The 25,971-nt window shown below is 39.8% G+C and overlaps 2 protein-coding genes and 1 pseudogene across 14 annotated transcripts in view; 1 reads left to right on the forward strand and 2 right to left on the reverse strand.

The window, feature by feature from the left end:
• The window catches only part of ESCO1 (establishment of sister chromatid cohesion N-acetyltransferase 1), a 107,049-nt gene extending 94,678 nt beyond the window's left edge, over window positions 1–12,371 (reverse strand). For 5 of the 12 annotated variants that reach the window (XR_014018406.1, XR_014018407.1, XR_014018408.1 and 2 more), the window contains exon 1: window positions 11,168–12,370. The gene's annotated coding sequence lies outside the window, so the exon portion shown is untranslated. Of the gene's footprint in view, window positions 1–10,974 lie in introns of all 12 variants that reach the window. The other 7 variants (XM_081263582.1, XM_081263586.1, XM_081263587.1 and 4 more) reach the window with 4 other exon arrangements.
• The window catches only part of LOC308631989 (large ribosomal subunit protein uL23-like), a 491,218-nt pseudogene that overhangs the window by 373,500 nt on the left and 91,747 nt on the right, over window positions 1–25,971 (reverse strand). The window lies entirely within an intron of this gene.
• SNRPD1 (small nuclear ribonucleoprotein D1 polypeptide) lies at window positions 15,866–25,887 on the forward strand. Its single transcript, XM_081263680.1, has 4 exons — window positions 15,866–16,022; window positions 19,227–19,303; window positions 21,808–21,999; window positions 25,712–25,887. The coding sequence occupies exons 1-4, from the start codon at window positions 16,009–16,011 to the stop codon at window positions 25,786–25,788; spliced, it is 360 nt and encodes a 119-aa protein (XP_081119806.1). The 5' UTR covers window positions 15,866–16,008; the 3' UTR covers window positions 25,789–25,887.

The raw sequence follows: 25,971 nt of genomic DNA on the forward strand, positions 1-25,971 counted from the left end.
CTTTGTTGATGGAGTTATTTCTGAGTCTTCCATTAAAACTTCATATCCAATCAATTCATCACTATCAAGTCCTGTCTACATTCAAAACATATCCCAGATTCTGATCACCCATGTGTCTCTACCAGTATCACCTGGTCCAAACTACCTATATAAACTTTTTGCAACAGCTTCCTAATTAGTAATCCTGTCTTAAGCTGTAATCCCTTCCCTACTTCTCCCTCAGTTTCTGCTTAATGTAGCAGCCAAGGTGCTCTTATCAGACTCTTGTTTCTCTATCTAAAATCCTGTAGAGAATTCTCATCCCATTCAAAATAAAAGCAAAAGTTTTCAGGTCACAAAGGCACATGCCTCAACAACTTGGGAGACTGAAGCAGAAAGATTGCAAATTCAAAGTTAGTTTCGGCAATTTAGTAAGACCCTAAGCAATTTAGCAAGACCCCATCTCAAAATTTAAAGAAAGTTCAGTGGCAAATCACCCCTGGGATCAATAATCCAGTTCGATGTTAATTATTAGCTATTTTCTAGTTCTGCCCCTGCTCCAGTCAGGTTGTCCCCTGCTGAGGGCCATTGCCAAGTAGGAATGACGCATCGAAATTTCCTTGCCAGCGTACCCCATGTTGCTTAGAGGACATTCGCTGGGACATTGCATGTATGCTTTAGTAAGGTGACCTTGCTCAAGGACCAGGGCGGATCCAGGTTTAGAGCTGATCAGGTTTTAGGGAGTATCCCGTCCTTGGCTTTAGGGAAGTTCCAGGTTTAAGGTGTACCCTGCAGGGGAATAGGGCATATCCCGCTGCCTCAGGCACGCCCGATCCCTGAGTTCCCCGTTGAGTTCAGAAAGTATTGGAAAAGAAAGCCTCGTGGAGTAGGTGAATTGGGCGGTGGCAGAACTGGGATTTCCCCAGAACGTGTGTAGAGGCCGGTGTGAGTTCAGGAATAAAGAGTTGCTGTTTGAATCTACAAGGTGTGTGGTGGCTCGTGATTCTGTGCCCAGCCAAGACTGCGGCAGTCCCCTTTACTATTCCTTGAATACCTCAATAAGTACATTCTGAAGACTAGTAACTATTATAGGCAGAACCGCTTTCAAAGGGCTGGTAATTTTTTTTTTTCCAGAAGGCTGGGGATGTAGGTCAGTGGAAGAGCACTTGCCTAAGCATGCATGAGGTCCCAGCACCGCCCCCCCCCCCCACACACACAAACACACACACACACACACACACACACACACACACACCTCAAAACTAGTTTTTCCAGTACTAGGGACACAACCCAGGGCACTTTACACCTTAACTACATCCCAGGTTCTTTTGTGTCTTTAAATTTTGAGACAGGGTCTCACCAAGTTGACCAGACTGGCCTTGAACTTATAATCCTCATACCTTACCCTCCAGTCACTGGGATTATACCACACCCAGTTCAAAATTAATTTTAATACCAAAACTAGAGTGTGCACACATACAGCCCTTATCTTTTATAAAAGTAAAAAATGAAAAGCCTAAAGCAATAACAAATTAGCAAAATGTTTTTGTTTTGTTTGGGTACTGGGGATTGAACATAGAACCTTAAGCATACTAGGGAAGCACTCTACCATTAAGTCATACTCCCAGCTCTAGCAAAAACATTTTAACAGAAAATGAGCTAAGCTACATGGTCTACCACTACCAAGCATAATCAGTAAAAGTAAGACATGAATTAGTTTTAGGAATGTTATAAACAGATAACACCAACCAGTCAAAAAAAAAATTACTCTAATACCTCAATGAAGTCCCGTTCCTCCTCCATATCACTTTTAATTATTTTTTTGTAATTGTAGATGGATAGCATATCTTTATTCTATTTGTTTCTTTATTCTTTTTTGAGTTTTTTAAAATATATTTTGTTAGTTATAGTTGGACACAATATCTTTATTTTTTATGTGGTATTGAGAATCGAACCCAGGGTCTTGCACACACTAGGCGAGCACTCTACCACTGAGCCATAACCCCAGCCCCAATGTTTCTTTATTCTTTTAAAGTGGTGAAAAGGATTGAACCCTGTGCCTCACACATGCTGCGTAAGCGGCTCTGCCACTGAGCTATAGCCTAAACCCGCAAATCACTTATTAAACAGTCTTTTCCTCTACAGAACCCTATAAATATTTTACACAATCTGCTCTTGATATTTCAAATATTACTGAACCTTCTACCATCTTAAATTGTGGTAATTCCATTAGAAGACTTACTGAAAAATTCAGTACATCTCGCAACACTAACAAAATCTACCAAACTACTTTTCCCTCAAACCACTACAAAAGCCTCTTTGATTCCATAAAACACTGGTGCAAATTCAGGTAAACAATCCAGGACCCTGTTCATGCTAGGCAAGTGTTCTACTGCTGGGATTACAGAAATATACCACCACATCATGCTCAAATTCATAAAGCATTCTAATCAAGATTTCCAAGAAAAATTTTCAGCAATACTTAGCTTAACCATGGCACAAAGAATACTATAAGATCTACCAGGAGCAGAACTCACATTCACATTTAAAGCTCTCACATTTGGTACTGATCCATTTCTACCAACCAAATGCAAGCTCCCCTTGTCGTCTGTCTTTTCCCTTATTCCTCTTACCGCTCCTTCCATGAATTTATAAAGATATTGTGTCCACCTAAAACTAAAAAATAAATTTTAAAAAAAGCCTGACTTTTCCCAAATAATTCTCTTTCCTCTACAGCTCTGTGGTAGAAGGCTAAATGGTGGTCCCAAAAAAGATGCATCTCAGTCCTAATCCTTGGACCCTGTGAATGTGATTTTACTAGGAAAAAAGGTCAATAATTAAGGATCTTGAAATGAGATCATCCTAGATTATCCAGGTGGGCCCTAAATCAGTAAGAAATATCCTTATAATAAAGACACAGAAAGTTCAGCACAGAAAAAAGAAAATAATGTAAAAATGAAGAAAAAAAATTGGAAGAATGTCATCACACACCCAGGAATGCCAGACCCATCAGAAGGTAGAAGAAGAAAGGAACAAATTCTCCTCTACGGCTTTTGGAGGGAGTGTGGCCTTGATTTCAGGCTTCTGGCCTCCAAAACTTCAGAATCCTAAACTACCTTCAGGTTTCTATAAAGCCAGGTATATTAATCAGCAAACCCTAGTGTGTGGAGGTTACTGTTCTTTTACAAGGTCTAGCTCTATAAATTATCTTTTCTTCCTTATTTATTTGCATATTGTTAATGAACTCCCGTTATTTCAAATAATTCAAGTTGTTTCTCACATTTGAAAATGTCTAACAAATACTTAAGAAATTAAAAATTGCTGGGTATGATGGCACATGCCTCCAATTCCAGCAACTAGAGAGACTGAGACATAAGGATCCCAAGTTTGAGGCCAGCAACCTGACAAGACCCTGTCTCAAAATAATAAAGGGCTGAGGATGTGGCTCAGTGTTAAAGTGCCCCTGAGTTAAACCTCCAGTACCAAAAAAAAAAAAAAAAAAAAAAGGAAAAAATTAAAAATGCTTTAAGGAAAATAAAGTTTAAAATAATTATTAGTAATTAAAAACATAGACTGGGGTAGTCTCATTGGTAGAACAATATGCTTGGCATGCAGTGAGACCCTGGATTCAATTTACAGCACCAAAAATGTAGTTAATACACATAAAACATCACAATTGAAGCAACAATAGACCATTAACAGAGAATGCAACAGAATACATACCATAACACAAGGTACTGTCCCTAATAAAGTTTTCCTAACATTCAGAGAATAAATCTCTTAAGCTGGTGCAATGCCACACCTACAGTTCCATCTACTCAGGAGACTAAGGAAGGAGACTCCACTGAGTGCAGGAGTTCAAATGTAGCCTGGGCTAAGGTAGCAAGACCCCATATCAAGAAAAAAGAAAATCTTGCTGGACAGTAGTTATGCCTATAATCCTAGCTACTTGGGAGGCTGAAGCAGAAGGATCACAAATTTGAGGTCAGCCTCACCAATTTGTCAGATTAGGTCTCAAAAATAAAAAGGACTAGAGGCTTAGCTCAGGGTAGAGTGTTTCTCAGTTCAATCACCAGTACTTCAGAAAAAAAAAAGAATACATCCACTACACAAATGGCCCCCAAATAAAAGCAGGGGTGTGCATCAACTCACTTTATGTGGAAGTAACAACTGGAGATCTAAAATTTAATAAAAGGAAAACTATACACCCAAAATCACTAATATTTGATAACATGTAAGCAATAAGATACCTACCATCACCAAGTAACATTGATCCTGAGAAGCAGAAAAGCGTGTACCACTTCAGACTGAACCCAGTGAGACTCTACCACTACTGACCTAGATCCCTAGCCCTTTTTGTTTTGAGACAGGGTCTCACTAAGTTGCCCAGCCTCCCCTCAAACTTATAATCCTCCTGCCTTGCCCTCCTAAGTAGAAGGGAGTACAGGTGCTGGAATTACAGGCATGCTCCACCACACCTGGCCCCCAAGGTAGAATTTTGACAGCTATTAGATACAGCAGATTCATAAGCTACACAAACATAAAATAATTTGATAAAACATATAAATTAGGGCTGGGATTGTGGCTCAGCGGTAGAGCACTCGCCTACCATGTGCAAAACCCCAGGTTCGATCCTCAGCACCACATAAAAATAAAATAAAGATATTGAGTCCAACTATAACTAAAAAATAAAGATTAAAAAAGAACATAAATTAACATCCCATATTTACAACACAGAAAATACACTGGGATGAGGATACAGCTCAGTAATAGAGCACTTGCCTAACGTGCACAGCCCTGGGTTTGATCCCAGTACCACTGGAGAAAAATATAACACACTAAAATGTTGACAGTGATCACCTCAGATGAGGCTAAAAGGTACACAAAGAAGCCAGGCATACTGACACATGCCTGTGATCCCACCTACTTGGAAGGCTCACAAGAGGATCACAAGTTCAAGGTCAGCCTGAGCAATTTAGCAAGACCTGGTCTCAAAATAAGTAAAAAGCTCTGGGGGATGAAACTTAGTGGTAGAGCATTTGCCTAGCATGCAGGAGGCCTTGGATTCAATTGCCACTACTGGGGGGAAAAAAAACAAACAAGTATACAAAAAATGAAGAAGCATCTTCACATTTTACTTCTACATCATGTGAATGTTTGACATCAAAAATAAAGGGGGGTGGGGCTGGGATTGTGGCTCAGCATAGAGCGCGGGCGGGACCTGGGTTGGATCCTCAACACCACATAAAAATAAAGGCATTGTGTTGTGTCCATCTACACCTAAAAAAAATAAATTTAAAAAAATTAAAAATAAAAATAAAATAATAAAGGGGGGGTGGCTCAGTGGTAGAGTGCCTGCCTGAAATGTGTGAAGCACTGGGTTTAATCCTCAGCATCATATATAAATAAAATAAAAGTATTGTGTCCATCTACAACTAAAAATATTTTTTAAATAAATAAATAAACCAGGAGCTGGGCACACACCTGTAATCTCAGCAGCTCAGGAGGCTAAGGCAGGAGGATCTTGAGTTCAAAGTCAGCCTCAGCAACTTAGTGAGGCTAAGCAACTCAGTGAGAACCTATCTCTAAATACAATATAAAAGAGAGCTGGGTATGTGGCTCAGCGGTTAAGCACCCCTGAGTTCAATTCCTGGTTCAAAAAAATTAATAAAATAGGGCTGGGGATGTGGCTCAGCAGTAAAGCACTCGCCTAGCACGTGTGAGGCACTGGGTTCAATCCTCAACACCACATACAAATAAATAAAGGTATTGTGTCCAACTACAACTAAAAATAAATAAATATTTAAAAATAAATCAGGCACAGTGGTGCACACCTATAATCCCAGTGACTGGGGAAGCTGACGCAGAAAGATTATAAGTTCAAAGCCAGCCTCAGCAATTTAGCAAGGCCCTAAGCAATTTAGTGAGACCCTGTCTCAAAATAAAAAATAAAAACAAAAAAGGGCTAAGGATGTGGCTTAGCTGTAAAGTGCCCCTGACTTCAATTCCAGGTACCAAAAAAAAAAAAAAAAAATATATATATATATATATATATATATATATACTGCCAGGCATGGTGGCACATGCCTATAATCCCAGAAACTTGGGAAACTGAAGCAAAAGGATCTCAAATTCAAGGTCAGCCTCTGCAACTTATCACGATAACTCTCAAAATAAAATATAGATGTAGCTCAGTGGTAGAATGCCCTGTGTCCAATCCCCAGGACTGCCAATAAATAAATAAACAAACAGATCCTTGCACAGAACACCTCTACAATGACTTGGCCATGGCTTCTACTTGTAAAGAGTTCCCTTAATGGGTTTTCACTTTTTGTTATAGGGTCGGGCTATGCATTTTTTGAAGATACAAGATATACCCTGGACATGGGAGGTGTTACGCCAGGACTGACAGAAAGATTTTCCAATTTCCTAATGCAAAATGTAAGCTGACATTCTTTTCCAAGAGGAATCCTTGGCAGATAAACTGGAATGTCCTCCTCGAAAGTAAGCAAAAAATGGGTAAGTCAGAAGAAATTCAAAAGAGAAACCAATGTGCATCAAACTTCAGAGGGCCATCACTGGTGAATCTCTTGCAAATATAATAGCCAATAGGAATCAGAAACCAAAAGTTAGGGGCTCGGGTTGTGGCTCAGTGATAGAACTTGACTGGCATGTGTAAGGCACTGGGTTAGACTCTCAAAACCACATAAAAATAAAGGTCCATTGACAACTTAAAAAAATATTCTAAAAAAGAAAGAAACCAGAAGTCAGAGAGGTTCAATGACAGCAAGCTATAAGGGCTGACAAGGAAGCAAAAACAGCTAAGCAGTATCTAAAAAGACAGCAATGGCTGTTACTAAGGATCCCACAAAGGCAGCTCCTAAGCAAAATTGTAAAGCCTGTGAAGATGTCTGCTCCCCAAGTTGGTAGAAAATACTAAATTAGCAGATCTGATTTTAAAATAAAGACATATAAAAACAAAGGGAAGGGCTGGGGATGTGGCTCAAGCGGTAACGCGCTCGCCTGGCATGCGTGCGGCCCGGGTTCGATCCTCAGCACCACATACAAACAAAGATGTTGTGTCCGCCGAGAACTAAAAAATAAATATTAAAAAAAATTCTCTCTCTCTTTAAAAAAAAAAAAAAAAAAAAAAAACAAAGGGAAGGGGCAGGGAGTTAGCAATGATGGTAGAATGTGATGGACATCATTATCCAAAGTTCATGTATGAAGACATGAATTGGTGTGAACATACTTTATATATAAACAGAGATATGAAAAATTGTGTTCTATATGTGTAATAAGAATTGTGATGCATTCCGCTGTCATGTATTTTAAAAAATAAAAGCAATTTTTAAAAATCCAGTATATATGGCTGGGCACAGTGGCACATACCTGTAACTTCAGCTACTTGGGAGACTGAGACTAGAGGACAGAAAGTTCAAGTGTAGCCTAGGCAACAAAGATAACTCCAACAAAGCATAACCCCCCCATATATATATGCATGTGTACACACACATACATACATACGCACATCTTCTTTAGACCTATGCAAAATGCACAGGAAAAGCTCAAAGACAATCTGCATATGTTTTCACAATAGCTTGTACCCAAATGTTCACAGCATTAGTCATACTAGCTAAAGTAGACACAACATAAATTTATCAAGTGATGAATAAACAAAATTTGGTATACCTGCATCAGACTATTGTAGTCAACCATAGAAAAAAAGAAAGTAGTGACAAATGCTACAGCATGGTTAAACTTTAAAAATATTAGGCTAAGTGCAAAAAGCCAATCACAAAAATCCAAATACTGTTGATGTTGACTTCACTTTTTTCTTTTCCAAAAAAAAAAAAAAAAAAGTACAAAACTGGGGGATGTGTACCTCAGTGGTAAAGTATTTACCTAACGTGTTCAAGGACCTGATTTCAATCCCCAGCACAGCACACCAAAAATACAAAATAGACCAATGAATTTTAATGTAACAGTACAAAAAGTATACAGAAAAAGTTTTAAATTTCACATTGTAATTTAACCTTTAAAATATTACATCTGACCAAGCACGCTTCTAATCCCAGTGGCTCCGGAGGCTGAGGCAGGAGGATTATGAGTTCAAAGCCAGCCTCAGCAAAAAGCAAGGTGCTAAGCAACTCAGTGAGACCCTGTCTCTAAAAAAAAAAAAAAAAAAAAAAAAGGGGGGGGGGGTTGGGGATGTGGCTCAGTAGTCAAGTCCCTGAGTTCAATCCCCAGTACCAAAAAATAAATAAAAATAAAACAGCACATCTTGAGTTCTGCTATAGTATCAACAAAAAATATCACAATTATATGAAAAAGTTATTAAAATAACTTTCCCAACATATTGACATGAAGCTGGATTTTTCTTCATATATTCCAACTAGAACATATAACAGCTTGGACACAGAAGCTGATTGGAGAATCTAGCTGTCTTCTGTTAGACCAAATATTTAAGATTTACAAAAACATAATCCAGCTACCATTCTTTTACTATATTTTTATTATAGTTGTTTTTCATTCAAAAAGTTACTTACATTAACCTACAATTAGTTTATTATGCATACTAGTAATACATGATTTTTTAAAAAAATAATGGAATCCTGAGACCAAAGTTTAAGAACAACTACATTTAAGTAAATTTTTTATTTTTATTTTTTTGTAGTTGTAGATGGGCAGCATGTCTTTATTTTATGTTTCACTTTTATGTGGTGCTAAGGATTGAACCCAGTGCCTCACACATGCTAGGCAGGTGCTCTGTCACAGAGCTGTAACCTCAACCTCTAAAGTAATATTTAATATCTTATTTTTAGTTACCTTGAGTTTTTAACGTAGTGTAAAGCAGTGTGAGCTTAAAATAAAGCTGCCCGACTCCCTCAAAAAATGATAGCTAACCCACAAGAATAGGATCCTAATTTGAATAAGATAATCCATGTATGTATAATGTCAAAATATACTCTATTGTGATGCATATCTTAAAAGAATATCTTTTCAAGTTAAAAAAGCTAACAGAATGCTACAGTTGCAAATATAATTGGTTGTATAATATAAAGCTATAATATAGAACTTAAGAAGGAATAGACCCAAAGAATTTTTCATTGAGGATGCATAGAAAAATAAAGTCTGGGTTTTGGAAAGGTTAACAAAGTCCTGGAGTGAATTATCACAATTTTATTCAAGTTGGTTTCTATAATAAAAACTTATCACCTTCAGTAGAGATTATTCAAATAACTATGTGGAACATAAATCTGCTAATAAAGCCATGAAAAAATATTAACAGAAAAAAAATCCTTTTTTTGAAATAGGGAAAACTGATCACCTTCATTATTGGAATAAATACAGCCAGCTCCTGTTTTAATGAGCTAAAAAGGGCCATCCAGCAAAAGGTACTAATGACATTCCTTAATTAGAATTCTTTTTTAGTTCTTCTGTGAAGCATATGAATTTAAATGCCAGCAGCACAAAACCCTATACTGGCTACATGTTTGTTTTAAAAAAAAAAAAAACACTTCATTACTGAATTATATTAGTGTTTGAGCAAGACAAAATTACATTCTCCTCAAAAAAGAACGATTAAGATGACTGAAAGCTCCTCAGCCAGGGCAAATTTTGTTCAAAGAATCTACTTGCAAAGTCATACACCTGACCTAAGAGCTATGTACTGCTAAAATGAAGTGGCTCTATTAAAGATCTAGTTCTCTCATTTCCTCCCATGGTATAGGCCTGAATTTGCAGTTTCCAAATTAAGCATTTTAAAGCACTTCTCATCCTACTCTCTGGAGGAATTCCATTGGTACCCAGGTGGTGAAAATTTTTAAGTTTTTCAATTATGTCAGGGTGCCCGGTGTAAAGCAGCAACTAAGGACCTGATCAGAGGAGAAGCTGAATATAGCATGGTTTCCTGCAACCTCCATGTTTACTCCCGGAATTTTATTTTTTAGTGCTGGGAATTGAACCCAAGTCCTTCTGTATGCTAAGCACATGCTCTCCTGAGCTACACCCCCTGATCTAATCCAGTTTTTTTTTAAATTAATGTTTATATGGAGAAAACCCCGCCCACGTCTAATTATTCCATTAAGTAGTTTTTTTAATTTTCTGCTACTTTATTAAAATATAATTTCCTAATACTGGTTAGCTAAAACTACTTCCTGCTTAAAAAAAGAAAAATCCCATTTCATCTAAGACTACAGAAAACATGGTTCATAGTACTTCCCAAATCTCAAGGTTTTAATTCCTTCCTCCTCCTCATCTTTCCCCGCCCCCTCCCACCCCCTGGAAAATTCTGCACGCGCCGCGCTTTCACAACGCATCCTGTAGAGGAGGATGCTTCTAATTTTTGGACCCGCTATCCCATCCAGTCTGTGCAAAATACAACCCCACTAAAAAAATATATTCTTGAGAACAGTGATAAAAATCAGAAACTCAATTCCCTCCTCTTGCATCTATCTCTATAAACTTCACTATGGCCCTCAACGCACCCTTCAGGACTCGAGCAGCCTAACCTGTGCCCAGACCGCCCCGCCCCCGCCCCCAACCAAAATTACTCCATGACCTTGGGCCCCGGCCACCACACCCCTCCCAAGCTAAAGAATGTTAAAATCAAGATTCTCCCCCGCCCCCCATCTCGCCCCACAGACCGCAGAGGCCTCAGGGCTCGTGCCAGGTCCGCGGACTGTGGCAAGGGACAAGGGGAGCGAACCACAGGAACCGCAGCCCCGCGGATGTTGGTGAGGCTGCCTGGAGCTAAATGCCAGGAAGGAAGGACGCGGGGGCGGGGACGAGGCCCGGGGCTACCTGCCCGAGCTGGTGCCGATGCTGCCCCAGTAGGCGCGATGGCTGCACGCCACCTCTGAGCTCGGAAAGCCCTCGGTAACCCGTTTTCCGACTCGACGCAGTCGGGGCTCCTCAGTAAGCCTTCCGCCCAGCAAGCCGCGACAGGTGATGTGGCGACTGGGCAGCGGGGCGTGCAGGTCAGCTGCCTACCTCAGGCGACCGCGTCTCTGAGCCTCCCACCTCCCTCCCAGCGGCGCGAGGAGCCGGGACCAGACTAGGAAGAGGCGTGCGAGGGATCACGACACTGAGGTAGGGACAGGAAGAGGAGCCGTCTGCTCTCCGGAGGGGCTGGCAAAGGGAGGGAAGGACGCGGGCTGAGGGACCGTCAGGAACGCTCGCATACCTTTTGCCTGGCTGCGGATCCCACTAGTGCCAACAGATAGCCTCACATCCGGGTATCCAGAGACACTCAGCTGCTTCTGCCGCGGCCACCGCCTCCCCGCGGCGCAAACACCAAACTTCCGGCGACGACGGCTACGCCTCTCCCGTCAGATGGGAGTTACCTGTGACCGTCTTGGGTGCGCTTGCGCAAAGGTCCTCTTCAGCTTTAACCAGCTCAGCTGACGTGCCCAGAAGACGAAGATGGCGGCCACGCTAGTTGCGTGTCACGCAGTTTTTCATCTCGGTCCCGTCGGCTGGGCGTCGGGGAAAGGCGAGCCAGCGTCCATCCTCAGCGCAGGCGCGGTGGGAAGCCTCGCGTGCGCGCCTCCGCGGGTGGGCGCCTGGCAGGGAGTGGTGGCGCCCCCTGGCGGCATCCCCGCGTCCTTTCTGGCCCCCAAGCGTGTAGGTTTCCTTTGGAAATGGGTTGCAACCGGTTCCTTGTAGGTTTCCAGTATTTTTATCTGCCATTATCTAGCCCCAAAGTCTTTGATCTAACATAGGGGCCAATATAAAGAAACAGAGTGGGATTAGCTACCTTTCTATCTCCTTTTCCTGTACTGGACTTTAGCAGGTCTGGAAGGCACAATTTCCATCTTGTGCTTTAAAATACAAGTCTATAAGAAATTATAAATTCTTGCACTACTTTTATTCAGGAGAGTTGTTCAGACAAAGCTTTGGCTCTTCAAAACCTCTAAAGATAGAACCCTGGGTTGGTTTTGTCAGTAGGATTTATGTTTTCCACACTGCTTTTAAACACGCTTTCTGGGCTACCTTTATTTACAGAGCTGTGAGAATAGGTACTCAGAATAGAAGAGAGGTGATGATGCGTGGCTTCTCCCCTTCCTGCGCTCCTTTTCTTGACGCCAAGTACCACCAAAATGTGCTCTTAAGTTTATCAAGCCTGATGCTTTTCTGACAATACATCTTCCACAAGACTTTAGTGAGCTGCCTGGCTATTAGTGGAGAGATTCTATGGATTAAGCATAGTGGGGGAGGCCATTCCCCAATACTTGGCAAAATCTGGCCCAGTGTCCCGCAGCCCCTCCCCCACCCCGCTCCCTGCAGTTCCCGATGGCACATGCTATAATGGCTTGTGCTTAAATTGTGGGGGAAAAGAAGCTCTGGAGTAAACTGGGAAGGTTAAAGGTTGGTATTTACCTGAGGATCTGGTCTACATTTTCCTTCATCTTTAAAAAGAGAAGCCTCCATTCCTAAGAGCTGAGAAGTCCTGGGGGAGAGTTCAGCTCAGGTCAACTTTATCATGTGCTCATGCTAGAAAAAAATGCTGGAACCTAGATGTTGCATATTAGATCTCAACATTATGGTTCTTTAAGTAGTGAGAATCATTTTCACAGCCCCTAACTCCATGTACTCTTTCTAACCTAAAAACCGTGAATGTAATCTTTTGGGCTTGTTTAAATTGTTAATTTTCCTTGCTGACTCCAAACTGCAGAATGTACTTTTCTGCACTGGCTTATGATGATAGAATAGTTGCATTGCCCCACACATCATACTCTCGTTTACTGGTTTCTTTTCTTTCTCGTGACCAATCTAAATCCCTATGATATATGTATATAAGTATTTCTAATTCAAATACAACAGGACAATCTCACTTTCAGACTGACCCTATTGCTAGCAGCAAATAAAGGTATTTATTTTGTTACACTCTTGCTGACTTTGTTTCAGGACTCTCAATAGTTTCCATACGACGACAAGAGAGTAAAAACTCTAAAAAACTTCAAGCTGGAAAACAAAGACAAAAATTATAGCAATTTGGTATAAGTCAACTGACAATGGCATTTCAAATTGCCATCTGAGAGACTCACATTAATAAATACAAGTAATTATTGCTGGTCCCATATATTTGAGAAAAGACCAGTAGTGTTATCCGGACTAGAGAACTGCATGTACAAAAGTCTGGAGAGGAGGATGAGCTTGATGCATTGCAAGCGCTCAAGTATTTTAATATTGTTTAGGGGAAAGAAAATAGATTAAAAGGTAGGCAAAGCTGGATAGGATGGCATACACCTGTCATCCCACCTATTCAGGAGGCTGAAACAGGTGGATAGCAAATTTAAAGGCAGTCTCAGCAACTTAGTTAGTCCTGGTCTCAAATAAATAAAGGGCTGAGGGTGTAGCTCAGTGGTAGAGCACCCTGGGGTTCCATTCCTAGTACTGAAAAAAAAAGGCAAAGTTCAAAGTGGAAAGGGACTTGGGATAATAAGGAGGAGTACTCTGTGCTTGGTAATAGAGACACTTCAGTAAACAATACATACAAGTTCTCCTTCCTTATAAAGCATACATTCTAATGGGGAAAGCATTTAGTTATTTCATCAATATTAATTGAGAGCACATGGTTTTGGTATGCCATGACTGCCCATCTTGAGTCAAAATCACTATGATTGCCCAAGTGACCATGGGAAGTTTTCCCCAAATAATTTTCCAGCATAAATGAATGGAAAAAAGTAAGAGTAGCATGTGGAGTTTTGTGCCAGCACTTGGCACCAGGAATGTACCTGACTCTTTGATATTAGCCTGATATAAATCAGTCACATTCTGGCTTTGATGAAGTGTCTTTGGTCTTGATCACTTGATAACCCCCCTGTCTTTTAACTCATATCACAGAGATCCACCTAGTCTTATTGCCACCCAGGATCACACTTCTGTCTTTGGGGATTGAATCTAGGGATGGTTTACCTCTGAACTACATCCCTAGCACTTTTTATTTTTTATTTTGAGATAGGGCCTCACTCAGTTGTTTAGGGACCCTCTGAATTGCTGAGGCTGGCCTCATATTTGTGATCCTCTGTCTTTAGTCTCTAATAGAATATACTCTCTATAATCCTGGATCTGTCTCTTTCTTCAGTGTCGCAGTACCTTGGGGTTAGTTTCATACACAGGGCTGTTCTGGAACAAGGGCACATTATATGCAAAACATTATTCTAGATGCTACAGTACTGCAGTGAACAAAACACACATAATTCCCTGCTTTGGGTTTATCTTCTCATTCCAGGCAATAAATAAATGCTAAGAATGAAACAAATATGATAATAAAGTAAAACTATCCAACTTTCCATGTCAATGGAAATATTTTATATATACACTGTAGTCAGAGCTACCTATTATGATTAAGTACTTATTATTATTTGGTACCAGAGATTGAACTCAGGGGCACTTAACCACTGAGCCACATCTCCAGCCTTTTTTAATATTTTAAGAGAGACAGGGTCTTGCTGAGTTGCCCAGGGCCTCCCTAAATTGCTGAGACTGCCTCAGCCTCCCAAGCTGCTAGGATTACAGGTGTGTGCCACCAGGCCCAGCTGCTGTTGAGTAATTTAACTATATAATTTACATAACCACACCCAAGCACTTTTTCTTTTTTTTAATTAAGGGGCTTATTAACATCACCATGGATTTTGGTTAATTTAAAATTCTCTGTCCTGAGACTGGAGTACTAGTTCTAAGGAAATTTCCAATAGACCCAGGGGCTACAACCTATCCACATACAAAAGGGAAGAATATTTCATACAAGGGTCTAATTGGATCAGCTTAAATCCCAATCTAATTGTGGTCAAGTATTGGACTATAGTCACTGGTATAAAGGGTAGAGTTGGCTCCCACAGGACCACATGAATAGCCAGAAAAATAAGAGGAACTTTTGGGAAAAGAAGAGATAGATGTAGAGAAGGCAGAACACAAATATTCATTCCAGCCACGATACTGATGTTGCAGTCCATGGACTAGGGGCATCTTCCTCAACTAAATATTGTTAAAAATGCAGAATTTCAGGCCCCACAACAAGTGAATCAGGATTTACAATTTAAAATATCCCTTTAAAATTTTAATCTATGCACATTAAAATTTCAGAGTTCTGGTGATTGAAGATACAGTCCAGACAAGAGATACTCTTTTTTTTTTTTTTAACTACTGGGGATTGAACATAGGGGTGCTTTAATCTCTAAGCTATGTCCCCAGCCCCTTTTATTTTTATATTGAGACAAGGTCTTGTTAACTTGCTGAGGATCCTGCTAAATTACTGAGACCACACCCGTCTACAGACACAAATTAAAGCCATAATTTTGGAGATCACTTATCAGAAAAGTATCCACAAAAAGACTACAGCAGTTAGACCCCATGCACTCTAGTGGGTAATGATTCCACAGAGAAGAATGAGCCATGGAAGGAGCCCTAAAAATAAGTTAGTGAGAAAATCAGGTGTGTTGGCATCCTGGCAGTCAAGAGAAGAAGGTGTTTCAAAAGCACAGTGTTTGAATTAAATGGTGCGGAAATGGTAAGATGAAAGTAGAACGTTCTGTTTTGGAGCTCAGAACTTAAAATGCAATTAACAAGCTAAAAGTTTTGACTTTCTTCAAGTACATTAAGGAATGCTAAGGTTCCTGCTGTTGGAACCGAGTTAGAATTATCCTTTGGGCTTCCCTTAGAAATTTTCTTCGTTCAGAAGAAATTATACTTGGTGCTTTGTCACCGCGCCCTGCTGTGAGGCCAGCTGAAGGAGACAGACCTACTAGGAGGAAACTTCCTCCTAAACCGGCCTCACGCCCACAACAGCCGTAAAGTAGTCCTCCAGTCGCCAGGGGCCGCCGTCGCGATCCTCGCGGCCGGAAGGGAGTGCGGCCCAGCACGGCCTTGGCGTTTCCGCTGTACGCTTCAGGGTTCCGCGCGCTCTTTACGTCCGGAGCCTCTGGAGTAGGCGTTTCCGGCCATTCATAACTCTTAGTTGGTGGGTCTTCGCTTGTCTAACATTGTGCACTATCGGACCAAGGGGGTAACAGCGCCGCTAGGATGAAGCTCGTGAGGTGAGGATATGACTAAGGTGGGATTGTGAAGGGAGGATTTGGGCCGCGGTCAGAAGCTGGGCTGCTCGGATTACAGGAGGCGGGAAACCGCGTGCGTGCGGCCTACTAACGGCCTCCGGCGCCCGCCCCTCCCGCGCCCATGTTGGCGCCGAGGGTGCTGAAGTCTGGGTCGCACCCGAACCCAGCGTGTCTTCCAGTAGGTGAGTGTGAAGGCCGAGCCGTTTCTTGTCATCTAGTGTGTAGAGGCCTGAAAAGTGCAGCGCCTGACGTCCAAGTTCGCTTTTGGTTAGTAACCACTTTGCAGTGTGTGCTTGGTTCTAGTAGCTTAGAAGCTGCATGAGGCTAACTGGAAACAGCGACACCTATGTGCAAGTCAAAGAGGAACTAATTCATAAATTTGCGACTTTAAACATTTTTTACAGTCTCTAGATTATTTCTCGTTTAGGATACGGTTTTGATTTATGAGGATTTTCCCAGTATAGAGTCATCATTTTAATTGTGGCTGACTATAAAGATATTTCTCAGATATTTCTCCCGTGTTTTCTGTCACTGTGTCAGTTAATTGAGCCTACAAAAGACTTGGAGGCCTGGAACATAGGAGCAGAGAGTTGCAAATAAGCCAGCAATTAGAATTATTTAGCTAGTTTCTTTTTTGTTGAGTCAAGGATTGTTGTCCTCGACTATTGGGCACCTGTTACACTGTACATAGGTAATAGAATTTAAATATTTTTTTAGTTTTAAGGGACACAGTACCTTTATTTTACATTCATATGGTGCTGAGGATCGAACTCAGTGCCTCAAGCATGCTAGGCGAGCACTCTACCACCGAGCCACAACCCCAGCCCATAGGTGATAGAATTTAAAAAGCAGCATATCTGCCATTTTGGAGCCTTCTGTGTAGTGGTGAAGACAAATGAATAGGCAGTTTCTATATTTGAAATAGCAAGATTCTGTGGAATATTGTGTTGGGGGGGCAGTTTGTAGAGGAGGCAATTAAGATTAATTTTCAGGGTCTTCCTCATATTTCCCCGCAGCCCCATTCAATTTTTATTTGAACTATAATATTGAGTAAAAAGTCTTAGAATTTGTTCATATCTACTAGTCTAAATCATAATCTTTTAAAATTAACTTTCGGTAGTATACTTTTTGATTCAGTTCTCATTTAAAGATGTTGTTATGATGGGATTTCCGTGTAACTTTTGTTTTCAGTTTATTTTACTTTAATTTGCTCTAATTAGTTGTACATGACAGTAGAATGCCTTTTGACAACACCATACATAAATGGAATATAACTTCTCATTCTTCTGGTTGTACATGATGTAGAATCACACCTGTTGTGTAATCATATATGTGCATAGGGTAATTTTTAATGTCCAGTTCATTCTGCTATCCTTCATAACCCCAGATTCTCTTCACTCTCTTCACTTCCCTCTACTTAACCCAAGGCGCGCAAATATATATATATCCATCCCCCCCACCACCAATTCTTTTTGGTACTGGGGATTGAACTCAGGGACACTCAACCACTGAGCCACATCCCCAGTCCTTGTTTATGTTTTATTTAGAGATAAGGTCTCACTGAGTTGCTTAGTGCTTCACTTTTACTGAGGCTGGCTTTGAACTCTCCTGCCTCAGCCTCCCAAGCTGTTGGGATTACAGGTGCATGCCACTGTGCCCCACCCCCAAAGCATCATCTTTAATGGTTATGCTTAATCTTGTTTTGTATCTTTGGTATAATATAGAAATGAAATTTCTTCTTACTATAGAATGTATTCTGTTCTGTACCTCAGTTGGGACCATCATTTTTTTCCTCATCGTTTCCATAACTGAGGGGGAAATTGATTACTTTTCTCCTGATCGTCCTGATGTCTGATAAACTTCTAGTTTTGCCAATTCTAATAAAAATGTGCCGTTATCTAGTTCTCTTTGTTCACTTAGTGTGATACTGAAGTTATCTGAATATTTGATTCTAACTTTTAGTAATTAGGAAGAATTCAGATAGTAAAGGCTTCATCAGAAAATAATTGAATGTTTGTGCTTCCTTGGTTCTGATAGGGTGAGATAATTGTATATTTTTCCAGCCTGAAGTACCCTCCTCCTTTTATGTACTCACCACAACTGAGGTTTGCCCCCTCCCCACACTCATGGTTTATTTTCCCTTTAGAGGTAAATATTTTATGTAATGAAATGCAGCATTTTTTTTAAACTAGTTGGAGGGCTGGGGGTATAGCTCAGTTGGTAGAGTGCTTGCCTTGCACGTGTAAAGTCCTGGGTTCAATGCCCAGTGCCACACCAAAAAAAAAAAACCTACTTGGAACATTCTTGTGTAAATCTTTTTTTGTGGACATAGCTTCCATTTACCTAAGTAAATACTTGAGATTGAAGTTTTTGAGTCATGGTATAGACATATAATTAATAAGAAGCTGTTTGACTGTTTTTCAAAATGATTGTACCTTTTTTTTGTAATATGTTCTATTTGCCCTTCATCCTCATCAACATTTGTTGTTGTCAGTCTTTTTAATTTTGGGCAGTTCAGTGGGTGTGTACAGGTATCTCCTTTTAATTTGCATTTTCCTAATGACTAATAATGTTCAGCACTTTTTCACCTCTCCATTGGTCATTCTCATGATTTTTACCCCGCTTGGACACTTTACCACTGAGCATGTTTCCATCCTTTTTTATTTTTAGACAGGGTCTCTTCCCAGTTCCCAATCTGGCCTTAAACTTGCAATCCTCCTGCCTCAATTCCCAAGAAACTGGAACTTTAAGCCTGTGCCACTGTGCCCAGCTATCATGAATTAATTTTTAATTTCTTAAAAATTTTTTGGTACTGGTGATATAAACCAGAGAACACTGAACTACATCCTCAGCCCTTTTTATTTTGAGATAGGGACTCACTAAGTTGCTGAGGCTGGCCTCAAACTTGTGTTCCTCCTGCTTCAGCCTCCTGAGTCACCTGGATTATAGATGTGTGCTATGTGCCCAATGCAAATAACAGTTTATGTTAGGATGCTAACATTATTCTTTGTAAGTATTGAGGGTTAGTTCAGGGAAAGCTAAAAATGTTACAGATTACTAATAGAAATTAATGTGGATAGATTTAGCAGATTTTCAGTATCAGATAATTTTATCCTTTCAGCTCTATAGATAGGCTTTTGAAGTGTTAAAGGTAAAAATTAATGGTTTTATTCCTATTTTCCATAGATTTTTGATGAAATTGAGTCATGAAACTGTAACCATTGAATTGAAGAATGGAACACAGGTCCATGGAACAATTACAGGTATGGAAACAGTTGGACTATTTAAATTTAGACACTTGTTTTCATTTAGGTCCCCCCCCCCCAAAAAAAAAAAAAATCTCTGCTTGCAGACCACAATTCTTTTTTGGTTGCTTAATGAACATTGTCCTAATTCTAGTATAGATCTGCAATTTTTTGTGTGAGTGAATTATTTAATTGACCTTACATGGCCTTACCTTAAAGGCACTTATGCTACAACCAAACTGAATTCCCTAGGTATCCCGTTTTCTTGATTTTCTGACTTTACTTGTGTGTGTTCTTCTGTACTGAATGTTTCTTTCAGAATATATTACAGAGCTTTTATTTTCATTGGGATTGTGTTCCCTATTAGATTGTAACATTTTTGAGGATGGAGTGTGGAGTTTCTCTGTCTCATTATGTTGTGTAAAAAATATGTGGACAATGGGGGGGGATATTAGGAAACCTTAACTTGATCTACGTAAGGCAAGTAGTATTTACATATATTTTGGAGTATTTTCTTTGCTCACAGTAGGTTTTCCAAAATTTTGCAGAATTTATTTCTTTTTTTTTTTTTTTTTTTTTAATTTTTGCTGTGTTAGGGATTGAACCCAGGGTCTCCCACGTGCTAGGCAAGTACACTACTAAGGTATATCTCCAGCCCCCAAATTGCAGAGTTTTCAAAAGAATAGATGGGCCAAATGAAAGACAGTACTCTTGGAGCATATGTTTCCATTCTCTAAAATACTGAAATTTTAATATTTGTATCTGAGTAAGCAAAGAAAAATGTAAAGTATTAAACTAACATTACTGGTGATCATATTAGAACTTTACAAGTTGCTGTGGAAGGAAATTAAAACAGTATAAAGTTGTCATATAGTCTTAGATCATACTGTGAAAGTATAATTGCTGTCCTGTTGAAATTCTGCAACTACCCCAGTGCAGTAGTGCATACCTGTAATCCCAGTAACTCTGGAGGCTTGAGACAGGAAGATTGTAAGTTCTAGACCAAGCCTCAGCAACTTGATGAGTCCCTAAGAAAATATTAGTGAGATCACAGTCTTAAAATTTAAAAAATTAAAAGGACTGGGGATATAACTCATTGTTAAGGGGCCCCTGGCCATTCCCAGTCCCTCTCCAACCTCCTCTACTCCCTATACACCCCCCCCCCTTTTGCCCCAAAAGTAGTTTCGAGTGTGTTGCTGGAGGTTGAACCCAGGACCTCCTATATACTAGACAAGCATGTACTACTGAGCCTTATCCCAAGCTCATGCATTACTGTTAATTTTTGCAGCATTGGGGATTGAACCCAGGGTCTTGCACATGCTAGGCAAGTGCTCTACCACTGAGCTCCAGCCCCAGAAATTTCATAAGTAGTGATTCAGTCTGTTACCTCAGAGCACTGTTTTAGGTGTTATGGAGGAGACAATGTCTCTCGTTGGAACCCAGAATCTAGTGGTGGAAGACATAACCTAAATAATATAATGCAAGTTTTATCTAACATATAATAGGCACTTAATAAATGGATGTCCTGCTGGGTGCAGTGACAAACACCTGTAATACCAGTGGTTTAGGAGGCTGCCATAAGAGGATCCCAAGTTCAAAGCTAGCCTCAGCAACAGCAAGGCATTAAGCAACTCAGTGAGAGCCTGTCTCTAAATAAAATACAAAATAGGGTTGGAGATGTGGTTCAGTGGTTGAGTGCCCCTAAATTCAATCCCTGGTTATCCACCCACCCAATAAAATACAATGAATGAATGTCCCAGGGGTGGGGACAGTTATAATAAGTTGAGGGAGCAAATTTGGTTAAGAATCCTATTCCCCTGGGGCTGGGGATGTGGCTCAAGCTGTAGCACGCTGGCCTGGAATGCACTCTACCACTGAGCTACAACTCCAGCCTGGGAATAGGATTCTTTTTTTTTTTTAAGAGAGAGGAGAGAGAGAGAGAATTTTTTTAATATTTATTTTTTAGTTATCGGCAGACACAACATCTTTGTTTGTATGTGGTGCTGAGGATCGAACCCGGGCCGCACGCATGCCAGGCGAGCGCGCTACCGCTTGAGCCACATCCCCAGCCCTAAAAAGATAATCTTAAGTTCCTAGTAATAATAAAAAATACTGTAGACCCTATAGGACTTTATTTTCAAAACAAAGATGAGAATAGTTGTGGCATGTGGTGTATGTAAGTTACAAAGAGAACTGCCAATAAACACCTTTCAAACTTGGGATAGGAGAATACAGGGCATAATGGACATATGTAACAATCAGGGCCCTCTAGGGCTTGCTATATTCACTTCTATAAGCATACCTAGCTGTGTGAAACAGTAGTATGGCTAGGGAAAAAATCTCAATGAAGGAAAGATTGCTGATTTACATTGGCGTAATTCTGCACGTGTGGTAAATTCTGTTGAGAAACACTGCAAAACAGATGTGCTCTTACAGTACAGTATTAACTGTGGCTTGACAAATTAATTGGTTGCCTTAATTATTGTGCTAATAATATTGGCTATGCTTTTTTTCTACTTTAGGTGTAGATGTCAGCATGAATACACATCTTAAAGCTGTGAAAATGACCCTGAAGAACAGAGAACCTGTACAGCTGGAAACATTGAGTATTCGGGGAAATAACATTCGATACTTTATTCTGCCAGACAGCTTACCTCTGGATACACTACTTGTGGATGTTGAACCTAAGGTGAAATCTAAGAAAAGGGAAGCTGGTAAGTTTGAAGGATTATAAATGTTTTAGTATGCTGTTTTAAATCCTAATGCACTATTCCAAATACAACATTTGTGAACACAGGTGGTTTTGTTGTTATTGTTGTTGTTTGTATGTGGTTCGAAGTTTCCTGTATTTGCAATGAGTGCATATAGTATTTATTATAGCTCTTGGTGTTATTATTTAAAAGATGATTGCTCTTTTAATATCTTGTCCCTTTGTGCATGGCTTGATCTCTTCACACTAGAAGATTTGGAGATTGGTTGACTTTATGCCTGATATTTTAAAATACCTTAATGACTTTGCATAGGATCCCCCTTCTTTGTTTTTTCTCTCTGTTGTTGTCCTGGTGCTTGTCCCTAATAGTTAAGAAAACTTGCTAGTTAAACTTCCATAATTTCTTTCCTTTTGCTCATTCTTATCTTCCTACTTTGGAACCACCAAAAACAAAAACCACTTCTGACAGTTTTGGTTTGGTTTGGTTTTTGGTGCAACAGGGGAATTTATCCCAGGGCATTTTACTATCTAGCTACATTCCCAGCCCTTTTTTATTTTGAGACAGGGCTTCACTAAGTTGCTGAGGTTGTCCTCAAATTTACAATCCTTCTGCCTCAGCCTTCCACTACATGTGTACGCCATCATGCTGGCTTCTGGCTGATTCTCTCTTTTTTTGTACTGGGGATGGAACTCAGAAGCACTCCATCAGTAAGACACATCCCAGCCCTATTTTGTATTTTATTTAGAATTAGGGTCTTACTGAATTGCTTAGCTTCTTACCCTGTGCTGAGGCTGGCTTTGAACTAGTGATTTTCCTATCTCGACCGCTTGAGCCTCTGGGATTATAGGCATGCACCAACATGCCCAGCTGATTCTCTGATTCTTATTTTTCCTCTCTTGTCTTTTCTTTGCCTTTATTTATTTATTTTCTGAGAAATGTTCTTTTTAAATTTTATTTATTTATTTATTTGTATTTTTTAGTTTTCGGTGGACCTTTATTTTATTTATTTATATCCGGTGTTGAGAGTCAAACCCAGGGCCTCACATGCTAGGCAAGTGCTCTACCACTGAGCCACAACCTCAGCCCTGGAGAAATGTTGTTGACTTTTTCATGCATCCTCCCTTAATCATTTTTCATAGAATCTTGTTATTTTGTGGATGTAGTGCTTTTTTTTTTTTTTTTTTTTCTGGTAAGGTTAATTTTAGTTTTGCTTTTTAAAGTTTTATTCTGTATTTGACATTGTTAGATCTCTCTCTGTTTCTCTGTGTTTCTGTGTATCTGTCTGCGTGTCTGTGTGTGTCTCTCTCTTATTTTCTCTCTCTTTGTTTTTTCCAGTACTAGGGATTGAACCCAGAGACACTCTATCATTGAGCTACATCCCAGCCCTATTTCCTTATTTATTTGGGATGGGGAGTATTAGGGATTGAAGCTAGGGGCACTTAACCACTGATCCACATCTCCAGTCCTTTTTTATATTTTATTTAGAAACAGTCTTGCTAATTTTCCCAGTCTGGCAGCCTCCCAAGTCTCTGCAGTTACAGGTATGGCACGGTTGGACTCCTTGACTAGAGGGTCTCTCTGTGAAGTTGTCCCAAAGTAAATTGCGTTCTTCACTAGGAGATCCAAAATTTCAGGATCTAAAAGTCTTTTGTAGAGCTGTTTTTCTTAGCTCTGCTTCCTTGGGATAAGTATCTTCAGCCAGCTTTATAGAAATAGGGCTGGGTGTTTGTAGATATTCACTTAATATAGTGACTTTGAGACTTTTTTTGCTCTGTACCCACAGAAATATACTTTGCATCTTGACTTGCTTATACCTATAGCTTATACCTATACCTATAGTCTCATAAAAGTTTAAAAATATAAAAGTAATAGTCTTTTTAAAAAATTTTTTATTAGTTGTAGATGGACAACTATTTTATTTTATTTGGTGCTAAGGATCAAACCCAATGCCTCACACGTTAGGCAAGCACTGTGCTACTGAGCTACAGCCTCAGACTACCCAAAAAGTAGTAGTCTTAATACAAATGTGCTTAAGTTTCCTATTCTATTGTCTTTTGGTTAAAAAAAATTTTTTTTTTGATTGTAACACATACCTTGAAAAACCCTTTTTAAACCCCTTTCTCCCTCTCAGTCCTGTGCTCTCTACTTAGCAAGTATTTTTTAATCTGAAGTCTTCTGATCTCAAAAGAGATTTATTCTGCCTTTTCTTTTCTACTTACCTGTCAGGGAAATAATGAAGTCTTTAATCCACTGTGTTTTTTCTGTTTGTTGTTTTTTGTTTTTGTTTTTGGTTTTTGGTTTTTGTTTGTTTGTTTGTTTTTTGCATGTGTGTGGTGCTGGGGTTCAACTACTGAGCTGCATGCCCAGCTCTCCTTTTCTATCATGAATAGTATTTCAGAAAGAATTGGAGATAAATCTGGTTGATCTGCATTACTTTAACAGAAGACTTACTCTTTAATGCTTTGAATCAATGTGTATGACCAGAATCAGTGCAATGATTCTAGAAATTTTGGAATGCAATCCATGTCAGGTATATCTAATATTACTGTCTAAAGATAAAATAAGTGTATTTGTATGACAAGTCCTCTGTCATTGTGATATTCAGCTAGGGATGTAGGTGTCAGGGATGACCAGGTGTCAGGGATATTGCTGTATGAATTCAAGTGGAAGATTATGATTGGACTTCTAAGATTCTAAGATTAGGAGATTGTTATTTGATGTAGTATGTTTAAATTTTCTTGGCTTTGAATTAACTTAGTTGGAGTATAGTGAGTTCCCAAAAATCTGACAAGGTTTTCATGATATGTTCCACTGATATGTTCTACTATTTTGATCTCTCTTCAGTCTTCTATGAGGTCCAAATCATTTGTTTCCTTTTGTTGTGAAAATAAGATATAAAGAAAAAATACTTTTAAACTTGACAAGTTTCATGGTAAATTCAAGTAAAACAAATATAACTGTCTTTGCACCAGCAGTTCTTCATTCTGCATGATGAAGGGGGCATTTGCTTTGAAGTTTAACACATTTTGAGAGAAGCCGAGTTTTCTTTCCTATAGCTGCTGTAAAAGAAGCTGGGCCTGGTGGCAAGTTGTGATTACAGGTGTAATCCCAACAACTTGGGGCTGAGGCAGAAGGATGACAGATTCAAAGCCAGCCCGAGCAATTTAGCAAGACTATCTCAAAAAGAGGGGAAGAGGGCTTGGGTTATGGCTGGTCCATAGAGCACTTGCCTCACTTATGTGAGGCACTGAGTTTGATCCTCAGCACCACATAAAAATAAATAAATAAAATGAAGGTATTGTGCCCATCTGCAACTAAAAAAAGAAGAGGGGAAGGGGGTCGCTGGGTATGGTGGTGCATGCCTATAATCTCATCTACATATGAGATTGAGGCATGAGGATCTTAATTTGTAGGCCAGACTGGGAAACTTAGTGACACTCTGTCAAAAAATTTAAAAGGACTAGGGATGTGGCTCAGTGGTAGAGTTCCCCTGGGTTCAATCCCTAATACCACCACCACCAACAACAACAACAAAAAACAGGGTTGGGGAGAGCTTGGGGATCTAGCTCAGTAGTAGAACACCCTTGATTTTATTTCTCAGTACTAAACTGCAACAGCAGGAACAAAAAAGGGCTATTAAGTTGTGGAAGGCTTGTATGTAAATGCTTTTTGTGGTGACCAAAAGACAATTTACCTTGCTTTTCTTTTCCCTCAGTTGCAGGAAGAGGCCGAGGCCGAGGAAGAGGAAGAGGACGTGGCCGTGGAAGAGGAAGAGGGGGCCCTAGGCGATAATGTGTCTCTTGATTACTGTTTGAAAGTGATAAATGACTTTGAGATTTTTTTGTACAGGTTTTGTTTGTTTGTCAGTTTTTAATAAACATAAGTGTGGGACAGAGTTGTCTGTTGACTATATCAAATTAAAATTCCAGTTGTTTCCTGTACATTCATGAAATGAACAGTGAAAACTAGGCAATT

Source organism: Spermophilus citellus, assembly GCF_964194105.1.
Source record: "Spermophilus citellus genome assembly, chromosome: 12".
Lineage (NCBI taxonomy): Eukaryota > Metazoa > Chordata > Mammalia > Rodentia > Sciuridae > Spermophilus > Spermophilus citellus.